This window comes from Talpa europaea, assembly GCF_964194135.1.
Source record: "Talpa europaea genome assembly, chromosome: 10".
NCBI classification, from domain to species: domain Eukaryota; kingdom Metazoa; phylum Chordata; class Mammalia; order Eulipotyphla; family Talpidae; genus Talpa; species Talpa europaea.
Window position 1 is genome coordinate 52,231,169 of NC_140077.1, and position 24,132 is coordinate 52,255,300.

General features: G+C 37.3%; 1 protein-coding gene across 1 annotated transcript in view; it reads left to right on the top strand.

Annotated features, from left to right (window-relative positions):
* The window catches only part of SLC16A9 (solute carrier family 16 member 9), a gene marked incomplete at its 5' end in the record, with an annotated part of 29,049 nt that extends 10,899 nt beyond the window's left edge, over positions 1-18,150 (top strand). The window contains 3 exons of the mRNA XM_084244436.1: positions 12,372-12,467; positions 16,431-17,342; positions 17,745-18,150. Of these exons, the coding sequence (XP_084100562.1) occupies positions 12,372-12,467; positions 16,431-17,342; positions 17,745-17,923 (1,187 nt within the window). The 3' untranslated portion in view covers positions 17,924-18,150. The remainder of the gene's footprint in view (positions 1-12,371; positions 12,468-16,430; positions 17,343-17,744) is intronic.
* Positions 18,151-24,132: the final 5,982 nt, after the last annotated feature.

The window sequence follows — 24,132 nt, forward strand, 5'->3', positions numbered from 1 at the left end:
TATGTTCTAAACATCCTGCTTTTCCACAGCATCAGTGTCAAAGACACAAATCATAAATTCATAGCAGAGGTAGAAAGGAGATTTTAAAGCTCTTAATAATTTGTGTAAAGATAAGACATGAATGGAGAAAATTGAGTCATGGGGATGACTAACGACGTGATTACAGAGGAGGAAAAGCATTGCAGAAAGGGCTTAGGGCTGAGAGCACTGGCAGATTTGGGGGAATGCTTTTGTGATGTAGCACACTCATTGTATTCAGTGTTAACTATCACCAGACTTGTATTCTCAGGAACTGTTGGTAGGAAACTTGAAAAAGATGATTCCAGGTTTGAGGTTTCTTTTTCTTTTCTTTTTTTTTTTTTTTTTAAGATTTATTTATACAAGCACTGGGTACAGTCAGAAGCGTGAGAGAATTCACGCGAGCCAGAGCAGGCAGAGGGACCGAAGCACACTGCTGAGGGGAGCAGCGGGAGGCAGGGGAGGTCTGCGGACCATGTGTGAGCAGCCAGGGATAGAACTGGTGCTGCAGGGGCTGCGGGCAGCTTCGCAACCCTGTGTTCAACCGCTGCGCCACTGGGGAGGCCCCCAGGTTTGAGGTTTCTTTTTAGTACCTGAAAGAACTTAATTTTGCTGACTATCAAAAATCCACTTTTTTACTTTTACATTGAGTACTTAATGTGTGTTAGCCTCGGTGCTTTGCATGATCTTATTTAACCTTCACAAAATCTATTTTACAGAGAGGGAACAAGGAAGCTTGGAGAAGTAAATTCAATAACTAAAGGCTTTTAGCTCAGAGACATGGGTTTGAGCCACTGTGACCCAAGAGCTGTTAGGTTCACACTTTTACAATTATTGTTAGTGCTTTTATTTTAGTGTTTCTTAAAGTGTGTTTTACTTTAATTACATACCCCGATGCTACTCAATCTTAATCTAAATGAGTCAGTCACTTGTTAGATTTTTGAGAGCAGGTAGTATATATTTGGTAGTTTATATTCCCTATAGTGCTTAACATTGTTTGAATCTATGGGTGCAAAAATATTTATTTTTGGTATAAAATTTTAGAGTTTTCATTGAATAAAATTTTGCATTCTTGTCTTAAATCATAAAAATGAAAACATAGATATTTGTATATATGTATGAAAATTCGATTATTCCTTTTAGGACAATACCCTTTTTATGCAGAAAATTGAATCATTATGCCTTTAGTAGGATTTGGGTATTTCCCCTAAACTGTGGGCTACACTTTAAAATTTTCATGAGATTTAATTCCTATACATGATTTCAAGGTTAATCTAGGTAGGGCATTTGTGAGTATGTATCTAAATTTGTCACTACTTAAAAATTGATGAAAAGTGAGTTTATGCTACAGATTATAGATGAAAATGAATTTTTAAAAAGAAAAAATGTGTTTACATTGTTTACGATTTATATACATGTGATTGTGTGGAAGAAAAGCTAAGAATGTATAGAAAGAAAAAGGCCATATTAACTAACTCCCACAGCTAAATTTCAAATTTTCTGTAGCAGTGGAAAGAGCTTTACCAACCATGAAATTGATATTGATTTGGTTAATTTTTTTAATAGCCAACCCTGTCCCCCTCTTCCATGAACCCATCATCTCCAATTAATTACATAGGATTTAATATTGGTCTTGATTTACTCATTTGACTCGTGATGGTGGGCTTACCCATTTCTACTTGGCTCTCCCTCCTATAAAATCTTTTAATCAACTAGCCTAGGAATATTTTACGAGTTATACCAACTACCATGTATGTGTGCTCCAATTAAATATCAGCAACTGGAGGAATGATCTTTGAACTCAGTGGACTCACTGTGAGCCAGATCTGGACCATGATCCCATACATCACCTGACACCCCTCCCACCCCCTATAAACCTACTCTAAAGGGAAATCATACAAATGATTTCATACCTCTGGTTAACAATGCTTCATACCCCTGGTACAATGCTAGCTCACATCTAGTGTCCAACCATACTTAGAAGGTATCCCACTCACTCTAGTGTACAATTGTCTAAATAAGTGGGCATAGTTCTTTTGGGGGAAAGATTCAGGGTATCATTATATACATATTTGCCACAGTATTTATTGAATGTCCCTTTCCCTGGAATCCCACTTTCTCTTTCATTTAATGGATTCTGGGTCAGAAAACATACTCAGGTCTGAAGACTACATACTACTCTGATTTGGTAATAGGTTCTAAAACCTGCTGCTAGGAAGAAATTGACAGCTTATGGCGAGAACACTGGGATTCAGGTCAGTAGACATAGGTTCTGTGACCTTGATCTCCATGATTGACTATCCCCCTCATCTGTGAAGGCAGACTAAGAAATCTACCTCACATAAGTTTTATGAGGATTAAATGCAGTCAAGCAAAATGAAAATAAAATGAAAATTAAAAATTGAGCAGGGTTTCAATTAATAAAAATATTGCTCACTCTGGTAATTATTAGGCCCTGTCAATTACATCTTGTTAGCAGATTATGAACACTTAATACCATAGTGGATGTCTTTGTGGTTTTTATTTCATCAGTACGCTTATGATATAGGGCTTATAAATATCTGTGGCATAAATAAATGTGATAATAGTGAACAATGACACTTCCATTCTATCACCACTTGAAGTAGAATATTCAGTTGAAAAGGAAAATCATTACACGGTCTAAACTCATTCTCTTTTCTGTATCATTAGTTCATTAAAAAAAGAGAAAGATTAGTTCTAGTGATAACATTCATCAAACATTTATTCTGTCCACAATTGTAATTCCAAGCAATTTCATTTGTCTGGAATGAAATAGATAGTCTCTTAAGAAAGACAGGCTAGTTCAGGGAAGAACAAGTACTAACAGGCAGGCATACAGGCTCTGGGGTCAGATCATGTGGGTTAAACTTAACTTATTCACTTATCAACATGATGACTCTAGACAAGTTACTTTTTTTTTAAAAATTAAATAAATTTTATTTTTATATTCCCCATACAATTGCAACCCCCTTATTTTGACCCTAGACCCTCCCCGCCCTGTCCCCCACCCTCCATAGAGTGTCTCTGGTTCATAGTTGTTTGTCGATTTTGATTTTCACTTTCTTATAGTTATTCATTTTCCTGGTCCCTTATTTAAGTTTTCTAGATTCCTGCTATGAGTGAGACCAACCGGTATTTTTCTTTTTCTTTCTGGCTTATTTTGCTGAGCATGATCCCTTCCAGCACCATCCATGTTGCTGCAAATTGCATGTGTTTATCTTTTTTGAATGCTGAGTAATATTCCATGGTGTATATGTACCATATCTTCTTGATCCAGTCATCTGTTTTTGGGCATTTGGGTTGTTTCCAAAGCTTAGCTATTGTAAATAGTGCTGCTATAAACATAGGGGTGCAGGTGCTCTTTGGAATTGATGTTTCTGTGTCCTTTGGGTAAATACCTAGGAGTGGAATTGCTGGATCATATGGAAGCTCTATGTTTAGTAGATCCAGAAATCTCCACACAGCTCTCCATAGTGGTTGGACCAGTTTGCACTCCCACCAATAGTGCAGGAGAGTTCCTTTTTCTCCACAACCGCGCCAACATTTGTTGTTGCTAGTTTTTTTAATATGTGCCATTCTCACTAGTGTACGATTTGCATTTCCCTGATTACAAGTGATGTTGAACATTTTTTCATATGCCTGTTGATCATTTGCATTTCCTCTTCAGAGAAGTTTCTTTTTAGCTCTTCTGCCCATTTTTTGACTGGATTATTTTCTTTGTTGTTGTTGAGTCTCATCAGCTCTTTGCAGATTTTTGTGATCAGTCCTTTATCATTATTGTTGTGTGCAAAAATGTTCTCCCAGTCGGTGGTGTTTCTCTTTGTTTTTGTTATTGTCTCTTTTGCTGTGCAGAAGCTCTTTAATTTGATGTAGTACCAGCTGTTTATCTTTGCCTTCACTATCACTGCTTTGGGTGATGTGTCTGTAAAGATGTCTTTGATGTGCATATCACGTAGTGTTTCGCCTGTATTTCCTTCTATATATTTTATGGTTTCAGGTCTTATTAGACAAGTTACTTAACTTCTGTTTTCTCAGTTTTTACAGTGAGCATCATAATAGCATTTACTTTATAAGGTATCATGGATTGATGAGATAATGCAATAAATATTAGCATAATTCCATTATCACTTGTTTGTACTTGGAAAATCATTCAAATATATCTGACCTTCCATTTTCATTTTTTATAAAATGGGACTAATATGACTTCACAGAGATACTATGACTATTCATGAGATAATATATACATAGAGAAGTTTAATATCTATATCTTCTTCCTTTTAAATTCTTTTCAGAACTCTCAGACCTCAGGAGTTATTTCTTGCTATGGAACAGGCTTGTTTAAATCAGAAATACTTGTGTAACAGACTGAGAATATAGAAAAGAAATTAGTGTTATATAGGTGTTTAATTATAATATAAAATATCAAAAATATTGATAAAATACTGAGTATTTTAATGGCATAATTTTGATGGGGGAGAAACACATTCATAGATAGTCTGATTCTCCTATCCTTATAATGGCAAGTGAGAAAGGTTATTTCATGCATGGTGCATTTTGGTAGTTAGAGTTTTATAAACTTTTTTTTTTTTGGATTTTAATGGTTGCATGCTTAAAGATAGTCTTTTGTCATTCATGACTGCTCAGTTATAATAAGGAACTATATAATGCCTTAGTTCTTAGGTGAAAAGTGAAAAAGATATACCAGTATAATGGCTATGTTTTAGTACTTTATTATATTCCAGACACAGATATTACATCTTTTACATTTTTTATGCCTCTTACATTACAGCTATCTTGTGAGACTGTGTTAAAGAGGTGGAAAAGAAGAATCAGAGACTTTAAGTAACTTTCAAATTCCCAAAGTCATGCAACCAGTACAGTTGAATTGGGGTGAGCCCTAACCGGCCTGATCCCAAGTCTGTGCTCTTAACTAGTCAATGTCATGTTCAGGATACTCATGCTAAGTAGATAGAATTTAGAATAATGTCAATCAAAAAACACTCTATTGCTTGAACTTTTAAACTTTCTGTGCACATGTTTTAGGTTACAGACAAAAACCGCACCTATATTTGAATGTTCTAAACTTATTTATCTTTTTTTTCAGCATCCTAAGTTACACTCTCAATATCATTTGTAGAAGTAGACACTTCTGGAATATTATATGCAATTGCCTGTACTTTCTTTTAATCAGGGTGATAAATCATGTTGATTCAGCTCTTCTAAGAGATTGTCCAAATGCTTGTTTCAGAACATAGAGAAAGGGAATTTTTTCAAATGACCAAGACACTGGTGCCTGCACCCACTGTCCCACTTTGCTTAGAACTAAGGGATATCCCAGGATATGCAACTTCTACTGGGCAAACGAGAAAGTTCTGGGCACTACCCCAGCACCCACCCCACAGACAGAGTCTGGATTTTATTGTCCCACCCTTACAATGTTTTAAGGTGGTTGGATTAGAGTGGATTTTAACATTATTAAAATGTTTCCTTTTCATAAAAATAATGCTGCAAGGAGGAATTTTCATACAAAAATGTAGCTTTATAAATGTCTATTCAGTCACACATAAAATATGCATAAAATGAGGGACTATTTTAAAATAATTCATAAACTTTTTTCAAAGTATGTATACAATTCCAATTCCAAAGGTTTTACTGCTTGTCCCCCACAAATAAATCAGAATTGCATTTTGGGTTATTTATTCATGTTATTTCCTTAGAGATGTTAATGATATTTGCTATATATTTTTAATAAAAAAATTTTATAACATTAGAGTGTTCTACTTCACTTATATTATCTTCCCATAATTTCTTATTGATTTGATTGATGTGATTTTCAGTTTATAGCTAAGGACTGAGAAAAATGAGAAACTGCAGTAGTTTATTATTTGCCCAAAGCACCATCCTATAGTGCACTGCAGTTTTAAATTAGTTGTGTCATTTTTTTCAAACCATATAATTTATATTCTGCATTTCTAGTAATGCTTCCCTATTACATGAATAATTTTAAAATTAAAAAAATCATATTTGTTAAGCTAAGATTTGATTTCTAGACTGTTTAAGTAAAGTATTAGTATCTTTTAATTGGAAAGCAGATATAAAGATATTATCTAAAATATATAAAACATGTGTATGTGTTCAAACAGACAGTGTGTCTGGGATAAGGTAATAGATAAGGGGATAAGGGTAATAAGGTAATAGATAAGGGGATAAGGGGATAAAGTAATAGATAATGGGATAAGGTAATAGAATAACTTCTGTGGGATGTTCCTTCAGTAGTCTTTTAAAAACATTCTGTGCCAGGTCAAACATGGCACTTGGATACATGGATTAATAAGAACAACCTATCTTTGGGTAGCAACTCTTTATCTGGTTAATGCAATAGAATTGTCAGTATTTAACTTGTAACATCACAGAATAAGTGCAATAATAAAACGAAACCAATGTGCAAGGCTGGTGTTGTATGTGTGTGTGTGGGGGGGAATGTTGAAGGAGTCTTCAGGAAGGAATTTCTACATGAGCTGAGTCTTGAGGGACATGTAGGTTGTGGACAAGTGGACATAGGTAGGAAAGGGAGTGAGGGTAGAGGAAGGAAGACATTCCAGGACCTCAAAGCATGAGATATGATGGGTAACAGCAGCCTTTTCATAAACATTTGTTAAGGAGAGCACAGGTCATAGGGGGAGCTGCAAACATCATGTGCCACAGAGGCTGGATAATAAAGGATTTTATTACAGGAGCATGACATGATGAGAACTGTATAATAATCATGCTGTTAGAATTTAGAAGACAGATTTGTGAAAAAGGTACTGGAAGCTGATGCAACCATTAGGAGACCATTTTCAGATCAGAAAAGATGAAGAGGTTAATTGAGGCCTTAGCAGAACATGGGGAGGGGAGGTTAAAGGGTAGGGAGGAGCTGTTGATAATTTAAGCAATGGGTGTGATAAAAAGCTTGCTGTCTGGTTTGATGTGAGGAGATGAGGAAGAGAACTCTGAAGCTGTGGTCTCACCCAGAAGTGTGTGAAATGGAACATAAGGTGTGGAAAGGAAATGTCAGAAGATGAAAATGTATTTAATTTTCACCCATTTAAGTAAAGGGAAACAATTATATTTTACTAACGTCTATGCTTTGAATTATTACAGGCATTTGGTTTACAAGTTATTATACTTATTTTGAAGTTTGATACCTAGAATATTTTAACTGGTAGGAATCTAATCAAAACCATCTAGAGACCAGGGAGTGCTTTAAGGCTGTGGTTTCCAATCTTTTTTTTTTTAAAGATTCATTTATTTATACAAACACTGGGGTACAGGCCAGAGACACGGGCGGGTAAAAGAATTCACCAGAGACAGAGCAGGGAGCAGAACAGGCAGAAGAACCGAAACACACTGCTGAGGGGAGCAGCTGGAGAGACAGGAGAGGTCTGCCACGCCATGTGGGAATCTCTCTGAAGGGCCGGGAATCGAACTGGCGCTACAGAGGCTGTGGACAGCTTCACAGCTCTGCGTTCAACCTACTGTGTCACCGGGGAGACCCCAAACTTTTTTTTTTTTAAGATTTATTTATGCATACAAGAGCTGGGGTACAGGCCAGAGGTGTGAGAGGTGAGAGAATTCACCAGAGATGGGGGCGGGGGTAGCAGAACAGGTAGAGTGACTGAAATACACAGCTGAGGGGAGCAGCGGGCAAGCTAAGAGAGGTCTGCTGTGCCATGTGGGTTAGCTCCCTGGCCTGGGATCGAACTCATGCTGCAATGGCTGTGGCTAGCTTCATAGTGCTGAGACTTAACCCCTTGTGCTACCAGTGAGGCCCTGGTTTCCAAACTTTTTAGTTTCAGGAACCTTTACACAATTTTATTTACAACTCCAAGAAATTTTCTAATTAAGTGGATTATACTTATTGATATTCTGTCAAATTTTACTATATTAATGTGAGCAATATCAAAATACTTGTTTAGCAATTTAAATAATAACAAAACAGGATGTGTTAACATAAATAATATACATATGATAAAGAACTTTCTTTTCAAAATCAATCAACATTTAATAAAAATAGTGACATTATTTTATCTTTTTTGCAAGTTACTTTAATATCTGACTTTATATAATATGCCTGGATTATCATATGTGCTGCATGGTTGATCTATTTTTTTCTTTTTTTTAAAAAAAGATTTATTTTTATTTATTTATACAAGCACTGAGTACAGTCAGAAGCGTGGGAGAGTGAGAGAATTCACCAGAGCCAGAGCGGGAAGCAGAGCAGGCAGAAGGACTGAAGTACACTGCTGAGGGGAGCAGCGGGCGGCAGGAGAGGTCTGTGCGCCATGTGGGACCCTCCTCCCGTGGCCGGGGAGCAGCTGGGGATCAAACTGGCGCTGCATAGGTTGCAGGCATCTTCGCAACCCAGTGCTCAACCGCTGCGCCACCGGGAAGGCCCCTGATCTATTTTTTTCTGTAATACATTTTTTGACTGAAATATGTGAAGAATATCTGATCTCACATAAAGTGTGAAAGGGGAAGAAAGTATTTTCAGTACCCTTTTCAGGTCATTGCTATTATACCAAAATGCAATAAGTGAGAGTCTTTCGAAGGCTAATTGCAGTTTGGAGCCTGATACCATGTCAATATACTTTTCATACTCTGTTGCATTTATTTGTTCTGTACTTTAAATAAATCTTCATTCAGGCCTGATTTTGAAACATCATGAATTGGTTATTTGAAAAATATTGGTTCACTTAGTTATTTAAGAACTTAAAATTTTTGGCCCATTTTGTTATGCAGCATCAAAATATCACTGATGCCAACAGTCTCACCAGAAAATATTTATTGGGAACCTGTCAAATTCATGGTGATGGATCTATGAGTTTTCAAAAATTCTGATTTTTACTGGAACACTTGAATTCTTATCATTGGTAATAATCATTGTCAATTATTTCCTTGCTAGTTTCTTTTCAAGAAAATATCTGCTAAATACTCTAAAAACCCATAGCTTCCCTGACATTCTGTCAAATACAAGCAGGGTTATGTAAAAAAAAAGTGGTTATTTTAGCTGTCTATTAAAACAATTACAGAAGTCCTTTTCCTTGCAACAATTATTATCATTTGAATGAAGAGTCTTCAAAAATTTTATTTTATTTTATTTTTTTTTACTGTGATGTGAGTGTGTGGTGTTGAAGCATAGGAAGACCCAATTTTGGCACCAATAAATACTTTGATTTGTGCTAAGGCTCTTGAAGATTTACCTATCATCTCTTTTGCACCATTAGCATAAATGTGAACACAATGAAAAAATTGGAGAACATGTTAATATTACTATGAAGTTAATTTTGATTTCACAGTCTCCATGAAAGAACTCAGGGGCCCTATTTAATAACTGCTGGTTATTAGGTCACCCTGACACAGATGTGAGAAGACATTATGCCCCCGACTGCTTTTTTACAAAGTTTACAGAAAGATATTTAAAATTTCTACTATATTTTATAAAATCAGATAATCTTATCTGAAGTCCATGACCTTGAAATATTTTTTTCAAAAGTTCTTTCCTTTTCATGTTAGGTCAAAAGTTTAAAAGTTGCTGTTTCAACTTTTCTGGCATTGGCATTTAGTAATCAGAAATGTCTTTTTCTCTTGTCTCTAATAGCTAGCATTTGACAGAGCCTTGACAACCAAATCACAGAAAAGTAAATTCATTCCCTCTCCAAGGGCTTTCTGATGTATATTCTTAGTTAAGGGTGACATTTCTTTGACTTCACAAAATTCGTTGTTCAGGACAGTTACTTATTTCATGTCTTGAAGTGTCATATATAGTAATGACAACAGCATACACCAATCCAAGTCATATTTTAGTGTCATAGTGATTTTCCCTTAACTCATATAAAAGGCTGCCTTATTTTAAAAGTTATCTTAAAGTGTAATTGTTTTAAGATATCTCATTTTTTTTTTAAAGATTTATTTATTTATTTATACATGCACTGGGTACAGTCAGAAGCGCAGGAGGGTGAGAGAATTCACCAGAGCCAGAGCAGGGAGCAGAGCAGGCAGAAGGACCGAAGTACACTGCTGAGGGGAGCAGCGGGCGGCAGGAGAGGTCTGCGCACCATGTGGGACCCTCCTCCTGTGGCCGGGGAGCGGCCGGGGATTGAACTGGTGCTACAGAGGCTGCGGGCAGCTTCGCAACCCAGCGCTCAACCGCTGCGCCACCAGGGAGGCCCAGATATCTCATTTTTTTAAGAAGACTTTTTATGCCATCTGAGTCCTGGATTATTTATTACTAATTTCCTACTGTATTTACACAGTAGATTAATGTAGTCCATGTATCCTTTTTAATCATAGTCCAGGTAGCAAATAAAAGTAGTGAAAATGATCTGAATAATTCACCTAATGAAAAATAAAGTATAAAGAAAAAAAAAGCAGATTTGTAGCAATTTAGAGCCTGCTTGCTTTGCATCTCTGTGATAATTTACCCTGCAAGTGCTGTTCAATGACAAGGTGATAGTTTTAAGTCTCCAGCCTTCTATGGAACTTTGGAGCTCTCTGATCCAGAGGATCCCAGCCAGAGCTGCTGAGCAACATCACCTACATTTTGGCACCTCCTTTGCTCCTTTGTCTCCAGGGTGCTCCCTTTCTTTCCTCTTCTGAATGGTGATCTACTCAACTGCAATCTCTAAATGATTGCATGTTATCAGACTTTCCCTGTGATGCAATTCTGTCTCCACAATGCCCAATAAAGCTTATTGTGTGATTTAAAAAAATAATAATAATAATTCACTTTATGACCCCTTGTTAAAATTTAACTTTAGATTATGGTTTATATGTTGTTCATAGAATGATCCTCAAGAACAAATGATGTTGCAGAAGAAAGTCATGAGTTAGATGCTAGAGGAAAATTTTATGAAAAATAAACTGAGTATACCAAGAATTTAATAAGAAGGAAAAGACTAGCTAACAAATCAGAGCCTTGGAGAAGATCTAGAGATAAATGTCACCCTTGAGTCTCGAAAAAGGGAAGTTAGTTGTAAGGTATTCTTAGTTATAAATGAACTTCAATTTTACAGAAAAGTGGAGAAGAATGCAGCAAACAACCACACACATATAACCACCACTGAAACTTAACGGCTGTTAATATATTTTATTGTATTTGTTTCTGCTTTTTGTGTGTGAAGATATTTTAAATTAAATGAAGCCATCATGACATTTTACTCCTAAGTGAGTATGCATCTCTAAAACTGAAAAATAAGAATTTTGCTGTCATGAGATGAGCAGAGAAGCCCAGAGGACCTGCCTGAGGACCTCTGCTTTGTAGACTGGAGTGTGCATGCTAGCAAAATGGGATGATGAAGGGGATTAAAAAAATTTTTTTTTAAGTTTTTTTTAAAGATTTGTTTATTTATGCATACAAGGACGGGGCTATAGGCCAGAGGTGTGGGCGGTGAGAGGATCCACCAGAGACAGAGTGGGGAACAGAACAGGCAGACTGACTGAAATACACTGCTTAGGGGAGCAGCGGGAGAGTCAGGAGAGGTCTGCTGCGCCATGTGGGTTGCTCCTTGGCCGGGGATCGAACACGTGCTGCGGTGACTGCGATTAGCTTCATAGGTTGTGTCTTAAACCCTTGCTCCAGCAGGGAGACCTTTTTAAAAGATTTTTAAAAATTTATTTATGCCTACAAGAACTGGGATGTAGACCAGTGGTACAGGAGGTGAGAGGAGTCACCAGAGACAGGTGGGGAGCAGAACAGGCAGATGGACTGAAATACATTGCTAAGGGGAGCAGCAGGTGAGTCAGGAGAGGTCTGCTGCACCATGTGGGTTAGCTCCCTGGCCGGGGATTGGAACTCATGCCGCAGTGGCTGGTGATAGCTTGATAGCGCTGAGACTTAACCCCTGTGCCACCAGGGAGGCCCAGATTCAAAAAAATTTTTTGAGGGTTTAGAGAATGAACGCTGTGTTGAGGGGAGAGACTTGGTAGAAAGATGTAACGGGCAAGTTTATTTAAATTTTGTTATTTGGTGTGTAATTTATTATTTTCTGTACCTACCAATAATGTCTTAATTTTTTTAAAATGTGTTTTTTATATTAACTTTTCATGTCTTAATTTAAATTTGTATTATTTATTCATGCTTTAGAAATTAGGTGGGTTTTTTTTTCTTTTTGGCCTGTCCGAATGTGTCCACTAGAGCTGTAAAACTAACATTGCAGGGACCTAGGAATCCTGACACTGAGTAGTTTTAGTCCTTCAGTAAGAGTATCCTGTTGATGATAATTATTCCTTTCTTTATTTTCATTAAAGTAATGTAATCTCTCTCAATTTATGTGATGTCTTTTTATGTTTAGGTCTTGGATGTGGTTTACTATACACTGCCACAGTGACCATTACATGTGAGTATTTTGAGAGCCGCCGAGGCCTTGCACTTGGCCTGATTTCAACAGGTATGTTTTCAAAATCAGTACAGCATTGTCATTAGTTAACCTTCTAATTAGAGTTAAAAGTTACCAAGCACAGAGATGTTTAACCAACCACTTCCTAGGTAACACTGTGGAAGCACCATTTTGTTACTCTAATCCTGGAAGGAAATTTTATTCTTCACCATAAATAGGGGTGTAACTTAAAAAAAAAAATACTAAATACTTATATGAAAACTCTGGGATTTTAGATGTCCAGTATAATACAGAAAAAGAAAGCTATGGGCCCAGGAAATTGAGAATCACATACTGGTAAAGCCTTACTAAAAGAAGCAGAGGGCCTCCCCGGGTGGTGCAGTGGTTGAGCGCTGGGTTGCAAAGCTGCCCAAAGCCTCTGCAGCGCATGTTGGATCCTCGGCCACCAGTGAGGGTCCCACATGGCGCGCAGACCTCTCTTGCCATGGGCTACTCCCCTCAGCAGTGTACTTCGTCAGTCTGTCTGCTCTGCTCCCTGCTCCGGCTCTGGTGAATTCTCTCACCCTCCCGTGCTTCTGACTGTACCCGGTGCTTGTATAAATAAATAAATAAATCTTTAAAAGAAGCAGAGAACACGTGTGTGTGTGTGTGTGTGTGTGTGTGTGTGTGTGTGTATCTTTTTTGAGAAAGATAGGAAAAATGGAAGGAAAATGGAGACTTTTCAGGTCACTCTCAGAGACTAATGCTGATTTTTCCACCTATGTTTGTTATGGAACTTACAAATCTTCTAAAGTACAGATTTATAAATACATTTCACTGGCTTATGCGAATATCCAAATGATAGGCTATTTACTCTTGCTATTCTTTTAATAATCAAGAGATGATTATTGAGGAGGGAAAGTGTAAATATAAAACCTCTCTCCTCCCTTTGATATTTTTAAATCATGTTTCACTTTTTGGATAGATTTTTTTTTTCCCCTAAGCTGTTTAGATAACTTACCAAAATTCCAGAGGCCAATATTTTATGAGTTTGCTTAGGAGATAAAACTGGAAAGTTTTCTGAAAGTTGTAAGTTTACAAATGCTACTTGCTAATGGATGTGTCTGCCTGGAGGCTGGGCTTTCTTTAAATAAGCTGAATAACTTCAGTGGTGTGTCTTCCCAAAGGACCCAAACTAATGTTTTGTTTCTTGGGCCAACTTGGTGACAACAACGTGATTCCGTATCATGAAGTTTCAATCATTAAATGAAGCTGAATACTTCCCCAAAGTAGTTAAGGAAAGAAGCTTTGCCAGGGGAGAAATGTGAATCCAGGTCTAGGGAGAGACCAGCCAGAGACTGAAGCAATGGCTAAGGCACAAGTGGAGGAAGAAATAGAAGAAAAAAACAACAACAACAGATGGAGAATCCAAAGCAGTTGGAACGTGGAGAAATTGACAGGTTCTCCCACAAGATTCTAGGGAAGCTATCTTACTCCATGAAGAACAGGGCTTGGTAAACTAACGCCCAAGGACTAAATCTGGCCTACTGCCTCCTTTTGGAGAGCTCAGAAGCTAAAAATAGTTTTTACTTTTATTGTTTTGTTTTATTTATTTATTTTTAAAAGATTCACTTATTTATGCATGCAAGAATCAGGGTATAGGCCAGAGGTGTGAGGGGTGAAAGGATTCACAGAGACAGAGTGGGGAGCAGAACAGGAGGACCGACTGAAATACACTGCTGAGGGGAGCAGCATGTGAGACAGGAGAGGGCTACTCTGCCATGTGGGTAGCTCCCTGGCTGGGGACTGAACTCATGCCACAGTGGTTGGTGATAGCTTGATAGCACTGAGACTTAACCCCTGCACCACCAGGGAGGCCTAGTTGTCACATTTTTAATGGTTAAAAAAATCAAAAGATTTCATGACATGTGAAAATTATCTGAAATTAAATTCAATGTTCATAAATAAAAATGTAATGGAACACAATGTTCTACTCTTTTAAGTATCTTTCTGATGGCTTTCATGCTTCAAGAGCAATATATTTATAAGATTGTAATGCCAACAGTACCTTAAATATTTACTTTCCAGCTCTTCACAGAAAGTTATTGTTCCCTGATATTAATGAGTAAAGCATTTGTGTCTATATCTTACTGTTTCAGTTTTCCTGAACATCAACTAGTATTTTCCTTCTTTCTGAAAATATATAATCTAGACATGCATGGAAGCATAATTAGTGCTTTGTTTCAGTCTTCTCTTTACAGTGATGGCTTTTAAATTAACATTTTCATTTTGTAGATAAAAAATTATTGTCTTACAGTTTATACCATTCCACAAGATAGCTCTGAATTACTCTTCACTATTGCCTTGAAAGAATTCCTACACCAAAGACGTGACTGTATTCTCATGGTCAATAGGCTAAAAAAACTGGTGTTCAATTTGTAATTTGATTTTGCTACTCTGCCATGTGCTTAGAATATCATAGGTGTTCAGTCAGTATCTGCTGGGTTGACTTGAATGCTTTCTTTATATTGCATGACATTGACAGAAAACTTGGTTGGTGAGTATTGGAGATTTTTTCAACTAAACGTCAAAACATAGAATTTTCAAAATACCCAGAGTATTTTTAGGCACAAAATAACATGAAATTTGTTCGAACCTATACAAAGAAATGTTAGATACAAATATAGATTAAAGTGAATAGATGGTGATGCCATATAGGAGGACATGAAGTACTTTTCTTGTTTTCAATTCTTTCAGTTTGTTTTCTGTGGTGCATTTAACTTTTGAAGTATGTGCCACTTTTTAAGAGATGAGGGAAGAATTAAATTTTCTTTTATTATTTCTCAGTAGTTGGCAAAGAGATGCTCCCTTATTGGTCATATAAAAATACTATTTTAGCTGCAATTAATTTAGTATGAGCTATGAATTAACATGTGCACACAAAATTTTTTTCTTTGGGGATGAAAGAATTAATAACTTTTTAAAATGTTCGGAGGGGAGAGTGATGGTCTTAAAGAAGGATGCTCTTTTGCAACTCCAAGATAGGACCATTTGGTTATCTGTAAGATTTTTTGATAAGATGATTATTTACAGCAAGCTGGGCACCCTACTGGGGCTATGATGTAGTTTGGAATAGATCATTTAAAATGTATGATCAATTTACCTAGACTATTTTTAAAAACAGAACTATTTATTTCTTTCCTGCTTTTTCACATGGCAATTTTCAATATTAAATTTTAAAATACTATATTAAAAAAATTGAAATATGAGCATTTGAGAACACTGCTCATATAAACTTGCCAGTCTAGTGTTTTTAGTGTTAAGCTGTGCTAAAAAGGTGGAGAATATACAATGTTCTATAGATGTGCAAATTGGACCTATTTGGTCATTTAAATATCATATCAAATTCTAATCTATTCTTCTATGTTTATTAATATGAACCATTTAGTCTGGTCATTTTGCAATGGATTTGGACTATTAAACCACTGTAATTATTCTCAAATTAAAATACATTCTTCACCTCAAAAATACCAGATGAGGATCTGCTTTTACAGAGGGAATAAATATATTGCAAGGAACCTGGAGAACAATAAGTGCAAAAAAAAAAAAAAAAAAGCAGTTGCCTAAGGTATTTGTTAAGAATACGGGCTCCTGGGTCAGACTAATTGAGTATTACTCCTATTCATGCCATTAACAATGTCATTTGGCAGGTTTCTCAACTGTTCTAGCCCTTGGTCATGCCATGTGTAGGTAGGGAGTAGTAAGACCTATTCAGTAGCATCATCATAAGGATTAAAAAAGATTATGCAATATAAAATGCTTCATACAGTGTCTGAACTATTCATGCTGATTTTTAAATATTATACCAGATTTACTATTATTATTATCACTATCTTTAATACTCTTGTGATTTTATTATGAAAGCACACATGAATGCTAGTGTCAAAAGATGTTGAATTGTCATACTAGTAATGTTGTCCCTAGATTCCCAAGTAGGAAGAGATTAAGACTGAACAGCTTCTGTTTCTTTTCTAGGTTCAAGCATTGGACTTTTTATATATGCTGCTTTGCAGAGGTTGCTGATTGAGTTCTATGGACTGGATGGATGCCTGCTGATCGTGGGTGCTTTAGCTTTAAATATATTAGCCTGCGGCAGTCTGATGCGACCTCTCCAGGCCTCTGATTGTCCTTTGCCTGAAAAAACAGCTCTGGAAAATATACCAGATAGATATTCCATTTACAATGAAAAAGAGAAGAATCTTGAAGAGAACATAAGCATTCTTGAGAAGAGATGCAGTAGTGAGGAAACATGTAAGAGCAGTTTAGCTAATGACTGGAGACAAGAGAATGTACTTCATAAAAACCCTACTACGGCACACACTAAAGAGACTGAAACGTACAAAAAGAAAGTGGCAGAACAAACATATTTTTGCAAACAGCTTGCCAAGAGGAAGTGGCAGTTATATAAAAACTACTGTGGAGAAACTGTGGCTCTTTTTAAAAACAAAGTCTTCTCAGCCCTCTTCATTGCTATCTTTCTGTTTGACATTGGAGGGTTTCCACCGTCACTGCTTATGGAAGATGTGGCCAGAAGTTCAAACGTGAAAGAAGAAGAGTTCATTATGCCTCTGATCTCCATCATTGGCATTATGACAGCAGTTGGTAAACTCATTTTGGGGATATTGGCTGACTTCAAGTGGATTAATACCTTATATCTTTATGTGGCTACCTTAATTAGCATGGGCCTGGCCTTGTGTGCAATTCCATTTGCCAAAAGTTATGTCACATTGGCAATACTTTCTGGGATCCTAGGATTTCTTACTGGTAATTGGTCCATCTTCCCATATGTGACCACAAAGACAGTGGGAATCGAAAAATTAGCCCATGCTTATGGGATATTAATGTTCTTTGCTGGACTTGGAAATAGCCTTGGACCACCAATTGTTGGTAAGATACTTCTCTTCAAATCAACCATTTTACTGTTCTTTGGAAGATTTCTGGTGTTCAGATTGTAAAAATAGCACAGAGTTGTGGAAAATAAGTCTGCATAGACTGTCTCATGGTAATGATTTATCAAAATCACTTTGATATGGTTGAAAAAGCCAATATACTTGCTCAGAGAATTGTGTTTATTCTGTCTTTGGAAGAAACTCAAACTGTCTGCTTAATTTTGCCCAAATAGTTGGGTCTCCTCTTCTAACTCCCTATAGGCCACTTTGGAAGTAGATGGGGTAATGTGCATCCTAATTCTAACTGTATATAAAATTGATGAAATGAGAGTAGGAGCTTTATATTCATGATTTTTATCAAACTCATTTTACTCATTTTTTTCCCTTACTCTCTTTTCAGGTTGGTTTTATGACTGGACCCAGACCTATGAGATTGCATTTTATTTTAGTGGTTTCTGTGTCCTGCTGGGAGGTTTTATTTTGCTGCTGGCAGCCTTGCCCCTCTGGAATACATGCAACAAGCAACTCCCCAAACCAGCGCCAACAATCTTTTTGTACAAAGTAGCCTCAAATGTTTAGAGAAACATTGGAAGATACAAGACTGTCTTCTCCTAGAAAGTTTCACTGTGGCTGACTCTGAATGAATTTTTTTAAACATATCCCATTCTTTATGTACTGTATACATGGCCTCTATCTCCTGTATTTTTTTTTTTTTTTTGAGAAGTGGAACTATCCTGTTTTACTGTTATTCATGAGTCCTTAACATGGCAAAAGTGTTGGCCAGCCTCAGAAGCCTTTCTCTGTGTAAAAGAAATATTATTTCTCTATAGACTCCATTAGTTCCATTGCAAAACAACCAGATAGGATGCTGCTATTTTAAAACTGAAGCAAGCCACATGAGGAGAGATGAGTGAAGGCCTCTGGGGACTAAATCACTCTCTTTTCTCTGGTAGACTAGGACTCTAAGTAAATAGAAGACTCTAAGCCAGTCGGGAAATGAAACTGGTTACTAAAACAGCATGATGAATTACAGTGGAGCAAACAGATCATTTTTGGAAAATATTTTAAATTCCAGTCACCAGTTTTCATTATTCTATTTTACTTACTTTGATTAAGCACCCATGTGTTGTTTGGTGCCACTGAGCATGAATAGTTTCAATCCCTAAGGTGTTTTTTGAGATGTAGGCAATCTCCAAGCAGAGCAGCAGTTATTGTCGCCAGTCTCCATGGTTAACCACCACTATCACCTCATTCACTTATGTTTTCAGCGTCCACTCAGCTGACATTTCCCAAGAAGTGCTGATTCTACCTGTTTCCAAATTGGAAATGCATATTTAAACCATTCCATTCTGGCAAATGGAAATGTCCATTTGCTTTGAGCACAGTGGTGATGAATTGCAAGTCCTTGCATAGTTTCTCAATGAAGCATTTATTTGTTACTATCAGATTTAACCACTATCAAATTTTAATTCAAAGGCAGAAGTAAAAATGTGTGTGTGCATCTGCACATGAATGTGTGTATTGTACTGAGTCTGGTGGAACATGGGAAGAAAAAAGGGTAATAGAAATTGAAACCCTAATCTAAATTCACTCAATCTTAAGAAAAACGTAGGAAGGAAATCAATGTTTAATAAATAGTCATTTTTGGTGAGGAAATTCTTTTTTAAACTTTGCATCAGAATCCCCTGTATAGATTCTTTTAAAAAGTATAGTTGCCTAAGTACCACACTTAGAGATTTTAATTCTGTGTGTCGAGACTGTGAACCAAGCATCTATATTTTTAATGAACTCTGCAAGTGATTCTGGTAACAAAGCCTGGATTGAGAATGGCTGTTGAAAGATTGGCAGTAGAGAAAAATTTATTCTCCTAAATAAAAAACAAAGCAACAATAAATTGCTGAGCTAAGGGGTTTTTATAAATATCCAGGTGTGGTTCTTACATAGGAAGCACCTTTCCATGGTGCCAAAATTGTCTTTTCATTTCTTTTGAAATACATAAGGTTATATTTTATACTTCAATTTTGCCTTTCTTCGAAGGCGCCTGAAGCACTTTATAAGCATGAATCCCCATAGCGCCTCAGTGAGGTAGGCGAATAGTGCTTTTCTATGCAGTAAATCTGGAGATGGGGAATTTCTTAACTGAGTTAATCCTACTCAATAATGCAATAATGGAGCTCCAAAGCACCTTGGACTTCTGCTCCCTACTCAGACTTCTGAAAAGTTTTCTGTACCTCATTCTTTAGTCACTGTCAAGCTATACGTGATATTATAAGCATATGAAATAAAATGCGCTTTTGTGTTGTAAGTTTCCTTTTTGCCAATATTAAGTTCAGGAATTCCAATAACCTGAAAAGTTTAACATTTATGACAGCCCACATTCATCAGTGTTGATAATTGTCCAAATGCTCTTCACAATATCTACTAACGCCATCCAACGTGTGCACTATATCTGTTGTCTTGGGAATGAATTTTAAGTTACAATAAAATATCTTTTGTTTGTTTTGCACCAGTTTGGTTGCTTTTTCTCTTCTTAGCCTTCACCCTTCCCCCAAATTACGATGACCTGTTGCTTGAATGTCAAAATATAAATTACCCAATGTTCACTGCAGACTCCAGAATTTTGTGATCAGACATTAACATATTCAAAAGTCAATTTGCTGAATAACTTTGACCTTTGCCTTCCAAAAAGCTAATATGTGACTTCAGAGAGTCCTTTTGAGGAAAAGGGGGCAGATGAGCTTTAGAGATTCTTAATCATGATCTCACCATCATCAGTGGAATTTTTAATATATTCCAAGCACATCACATTGTTTAACCCTCGTATTAGCCTGTGAGTTAGAGATTACAATTCTCATTTTATGGTAAGAAACATAGTTATCATGAAAGGATAATATATTATACAAGTAAAAGTAATTTCCAAACACATATTGAGAAAGATTTCTAGTAAACGCTTTGATTTCTAACATGTCTGACATGGGGGCTACCTGAGAAGTTTGATATTAAGCCAATCCTTTGTTGAGAAGTCATGTTTATGTAAATAATCACTCATGACTTTCCTACTTCCCAAGAATTAGTATTTGAAAAACACATAACTTCATATTGATTAGTATATAATCTTTCTTTTGTGACATGGAAGATACTTCCTGATATTCTGAGCACCTGATACTGAGTTGGGGGAAAGGGATGAAGTAAGGAAGCTTCTTAGGGCCCCTGATCCCTGACGTGCTTTATACCTCTCCACTCCTTTTAGCCTCCTGCCTCTCTGTTTCTTTCTTTCTCTCTCTCTGATGAGTCTCCTAGGAACCAGCTGGTGATCTAATTTTCTCTAGGGTCACCATGTCATCAAGGGAGAAGGTTCAGTTGCCAATTTTTAAAGGCCCCATGATAGACAATTCCCAAGACCAGGAGTTCCAGCACAGGGGGGTCATGACCTAAAGATATGTTGGTCATGTGCTGTCAGAAAGTCCCGTGACCTGATAGTCTCAACTTCTAGCAACCGATATAAGATCATAACTCAGAAAGCTCTATTTTGAAAGCACTGTTGCATTTTTTAACTTAAAAGTTTATATTGAATGCATAAAATAATATACATTAGCAGTGTTACACAATTTCTCCTTTAAAGGCAATCTTGCTCTACGGTTGTGTGAAGGATCCAGTTAATAAGAACCCTTTTGAGTAAAGAATTTAAAAAGATCAGAGATCAATAATACATAGATAATATTCAGATATGCAGTATACATACTTAGTAAAGTTGTGATTCCACAACAAGATTGCCTGGGTTCAAATCTTAGCCCAGTTTCTGTGGTTAGGTGATTGTGAACAAATTATTTAGCCTCTCAAGCCTCAGGTTTCTCATTTGTCAAACATGTCAGAGGGCTCTTGTGGGAAATAATATAATCCACATATAAACACCAGCTATTATTATTTTTGCTGTCTTATTAGATTACGTGTGGCTTCTCAACACCTGATGAGGCTGTCAAAGGTTCCAGAGCACAGGTATAGGGTAAATGTCTGTGTTGCACAAACTTATTTAGAAAAAGAATAACGAGCCTTCTGTTACCCTAGCTTCTACAACTGTTGCAGCTCTTGCTCTTGTCTAACCATGTTCTTGTCAAGATCTTTTATCCTTAGAGATTCACGACTCATCACATTTTCCTGGCACTGCCATTCAGAAGCTCTGACACAAAACCAAACATGGTGTTCCTCCACAAATCAAATGGAATCCACTTTGTAAATTGAGTTGCTACAGGAATTTGAGCTCCTTTTTTTCTAAAAGCTCATCATCAGAGCTGCTTGGAAAATGAACCTAAAAATGGCAGAAAGCAAAATGTTCCCATTTGTTTATTGAGCACGAATTGGCTACAGCTGAGGGCCTTTCTTGCTGTTTTCCCAGTATACTTTTGAGCTTACTCTTGAGAGGGTGTGGTTCCTTGCCAGGTCTTCTGGGATTCTATCCCTTGCAGGGTTCATTCACTTTAGTTGCTTTTTGCTAGATACATACTTTGTCCTAAGGATTCATTCACTATCATTTTCTCTCCTTGCAAAAACTTCTAAAATATCTATTTAAAAATGTTAATCAGGTTTTTTTTTTCCTAAATGATCGTCAAAAACCTTTGGTAAGCAGCATACTTTTAATCAAGAATAATAAACTGTGGCCGAGGTGATGTCCTGCTATAAGTCCCCTTAAAACTACATATGGTAGAGCCCTATCTCTGTTTTTCTTCCTCGACAAGTTTCTAACGTGATAAGGCAAATTGTTATTCTTCCAGTTTGGATCTGAAAACTCTTAAACATCTACAACTTTAATAGGGCATTTCTGAGAATACCTCAAAAGACTCTAGGACTGTAAAAATAAATGGGATTAAGTGGGACCTACTGTATCAGCCTTTAAAAGTGATGGTGTCAGCATCAGCAGTTCATTTGCATATTGTCTTTAGGGCTGTGGGAAGGGCGCCATTTTGAGAACTCCTGGGAAGCATCCCCTCCCTGGTGTACGAGGGCTTTGTGGAAAAGTTATTTGAGGTGAGTGCTACACTACACTACACAGTGCTCAGTTCCTCAGACAGAACCATAGCGTGTTGGTTTGTGATGAAAAAAGGTAATATATGGGACTCTCCTTTGCCCCAAACTGAAAACAGCTGTAACTTCCAAGGGGAGTATTAGCAGTCACTAGAGGAGAGGCATATACAGGAATAGGAGAGGGGTTTGTGCCCTGTTCTCAAAGTTGGAAGGTGTGAGAACCAAGGAAGAATGATAGTAGCAGCATCGGGGAGCCTCGCAGCAGCTCTGTTGGAACAGGAAGGGATGTCCCAAAGGAACCTGAGAGAAAGTACTTAGAACATTCTTGTTTTAGGACCTGCATCCCAGTCTTTCTAGAAAGATCTGAAAATTAAAAACTTAAGAGTTGCTTTTTGGCAAGAAGCAGTTTAGACTTTTCTAGGAAGTTTAAAGTAGAAATAGAGGAGTTCAATGTTTAGCTAGGTAGTGAGCAAGAGCACCCTGCCAGGAAATCTTGTGGAGGTGCTAAGGGTCATTGTAATTCTCCAGTAAGGTGGACATTAAAGGTAGGTGGCAACAAGAAAATAGTCTTGCATAGGGGAAGAAACATAGAGTCCAAAGGAACAGACTGATTTCCTGAGAAGTCAGATAGATATTGGTGTCAAAATACCAATTTATTAAGTTGTGTGATAAAGTAACAACCAAGAGGACTGGACTTTCCAGTTCACTTGGTAGTCATACTCTCCTTGTATCTAAGTCCAACAGGAAGCCAAATTATAATCAGAGGGTATTTGAGGTTCCTGGGATCAGGGTCATAGTGGCTTGTTGAGTGATTTAAGTGTCTAATAACATTATACATCCTGGTTCAATCATTGCCATTATAGGAAACTGCCTCTGGACAGTGCATAGTTGGGTACACAAAATATTTGCTCCATGGCACTCATTTTGTAAAGGTACCATGGCTGACCATTCCCTAATAGGTTAATGCCTTTAATCAGGCTACAACCAAGGTCTACTAGTCAGAGCCACCAAGCAGATGTCTGCTCAGGGGTGCTACATTTGATTGTATATTATATTGCTCAGAAGGCATCTATTTGGGAAGCACTTAACTTTTTTTTTAAGATTTATTTATTTATGCATACAAGAGCTGGGGTGTAGGCCAGAGGTGCAGGGGGGTGAGAGGATTCACCAGAGACAGAGTGGGGAGCAGAAAGGCAGATCTACTGAAATACACTGCTGAAGGGAGCAATGGGCAAGACAGGAGAGGTCTGCTGCATCATGTGGGTCACCTCCCTGGCCGGGGATCAAACTCATGCTGCAGTGGCTGCGGACAGCTTCATAGGGCTGAGACTTAACCCCTTGCCCCACCAGGGAGGCTCCAGCACTTAACTTTTGCTGAGGGAGACACCATCATCATGGAACAGATGAAACCAAGGAACCAGGTGACTCAAACAATGCACTCATGATCACCCAGCCTCTGTCCTAGGCAGAGGCCCCAGATCCTGCCTCTTTTTAGAGATGGGGAAATGAGTGTACATATAGAAATTATCTGATCCAACACCATGACCTCACAGAAGAAACGTTATTATTGTTCAGAAAAAAACAGAGTCCAGAACAGAATTCTCATGCCTCAGTATGTACACATAAAAATCATGATACCACCTCTGTCCCATTGAAAAGAAGCAAATATTTAATATGTAACCAGAACTTTAATGTCGTCAAGAAAAGTCTGTGTTGTTCAAGGTGATAGCCATTGGAAATATGTAGCTATTGAACAGTTGAAATGTGCC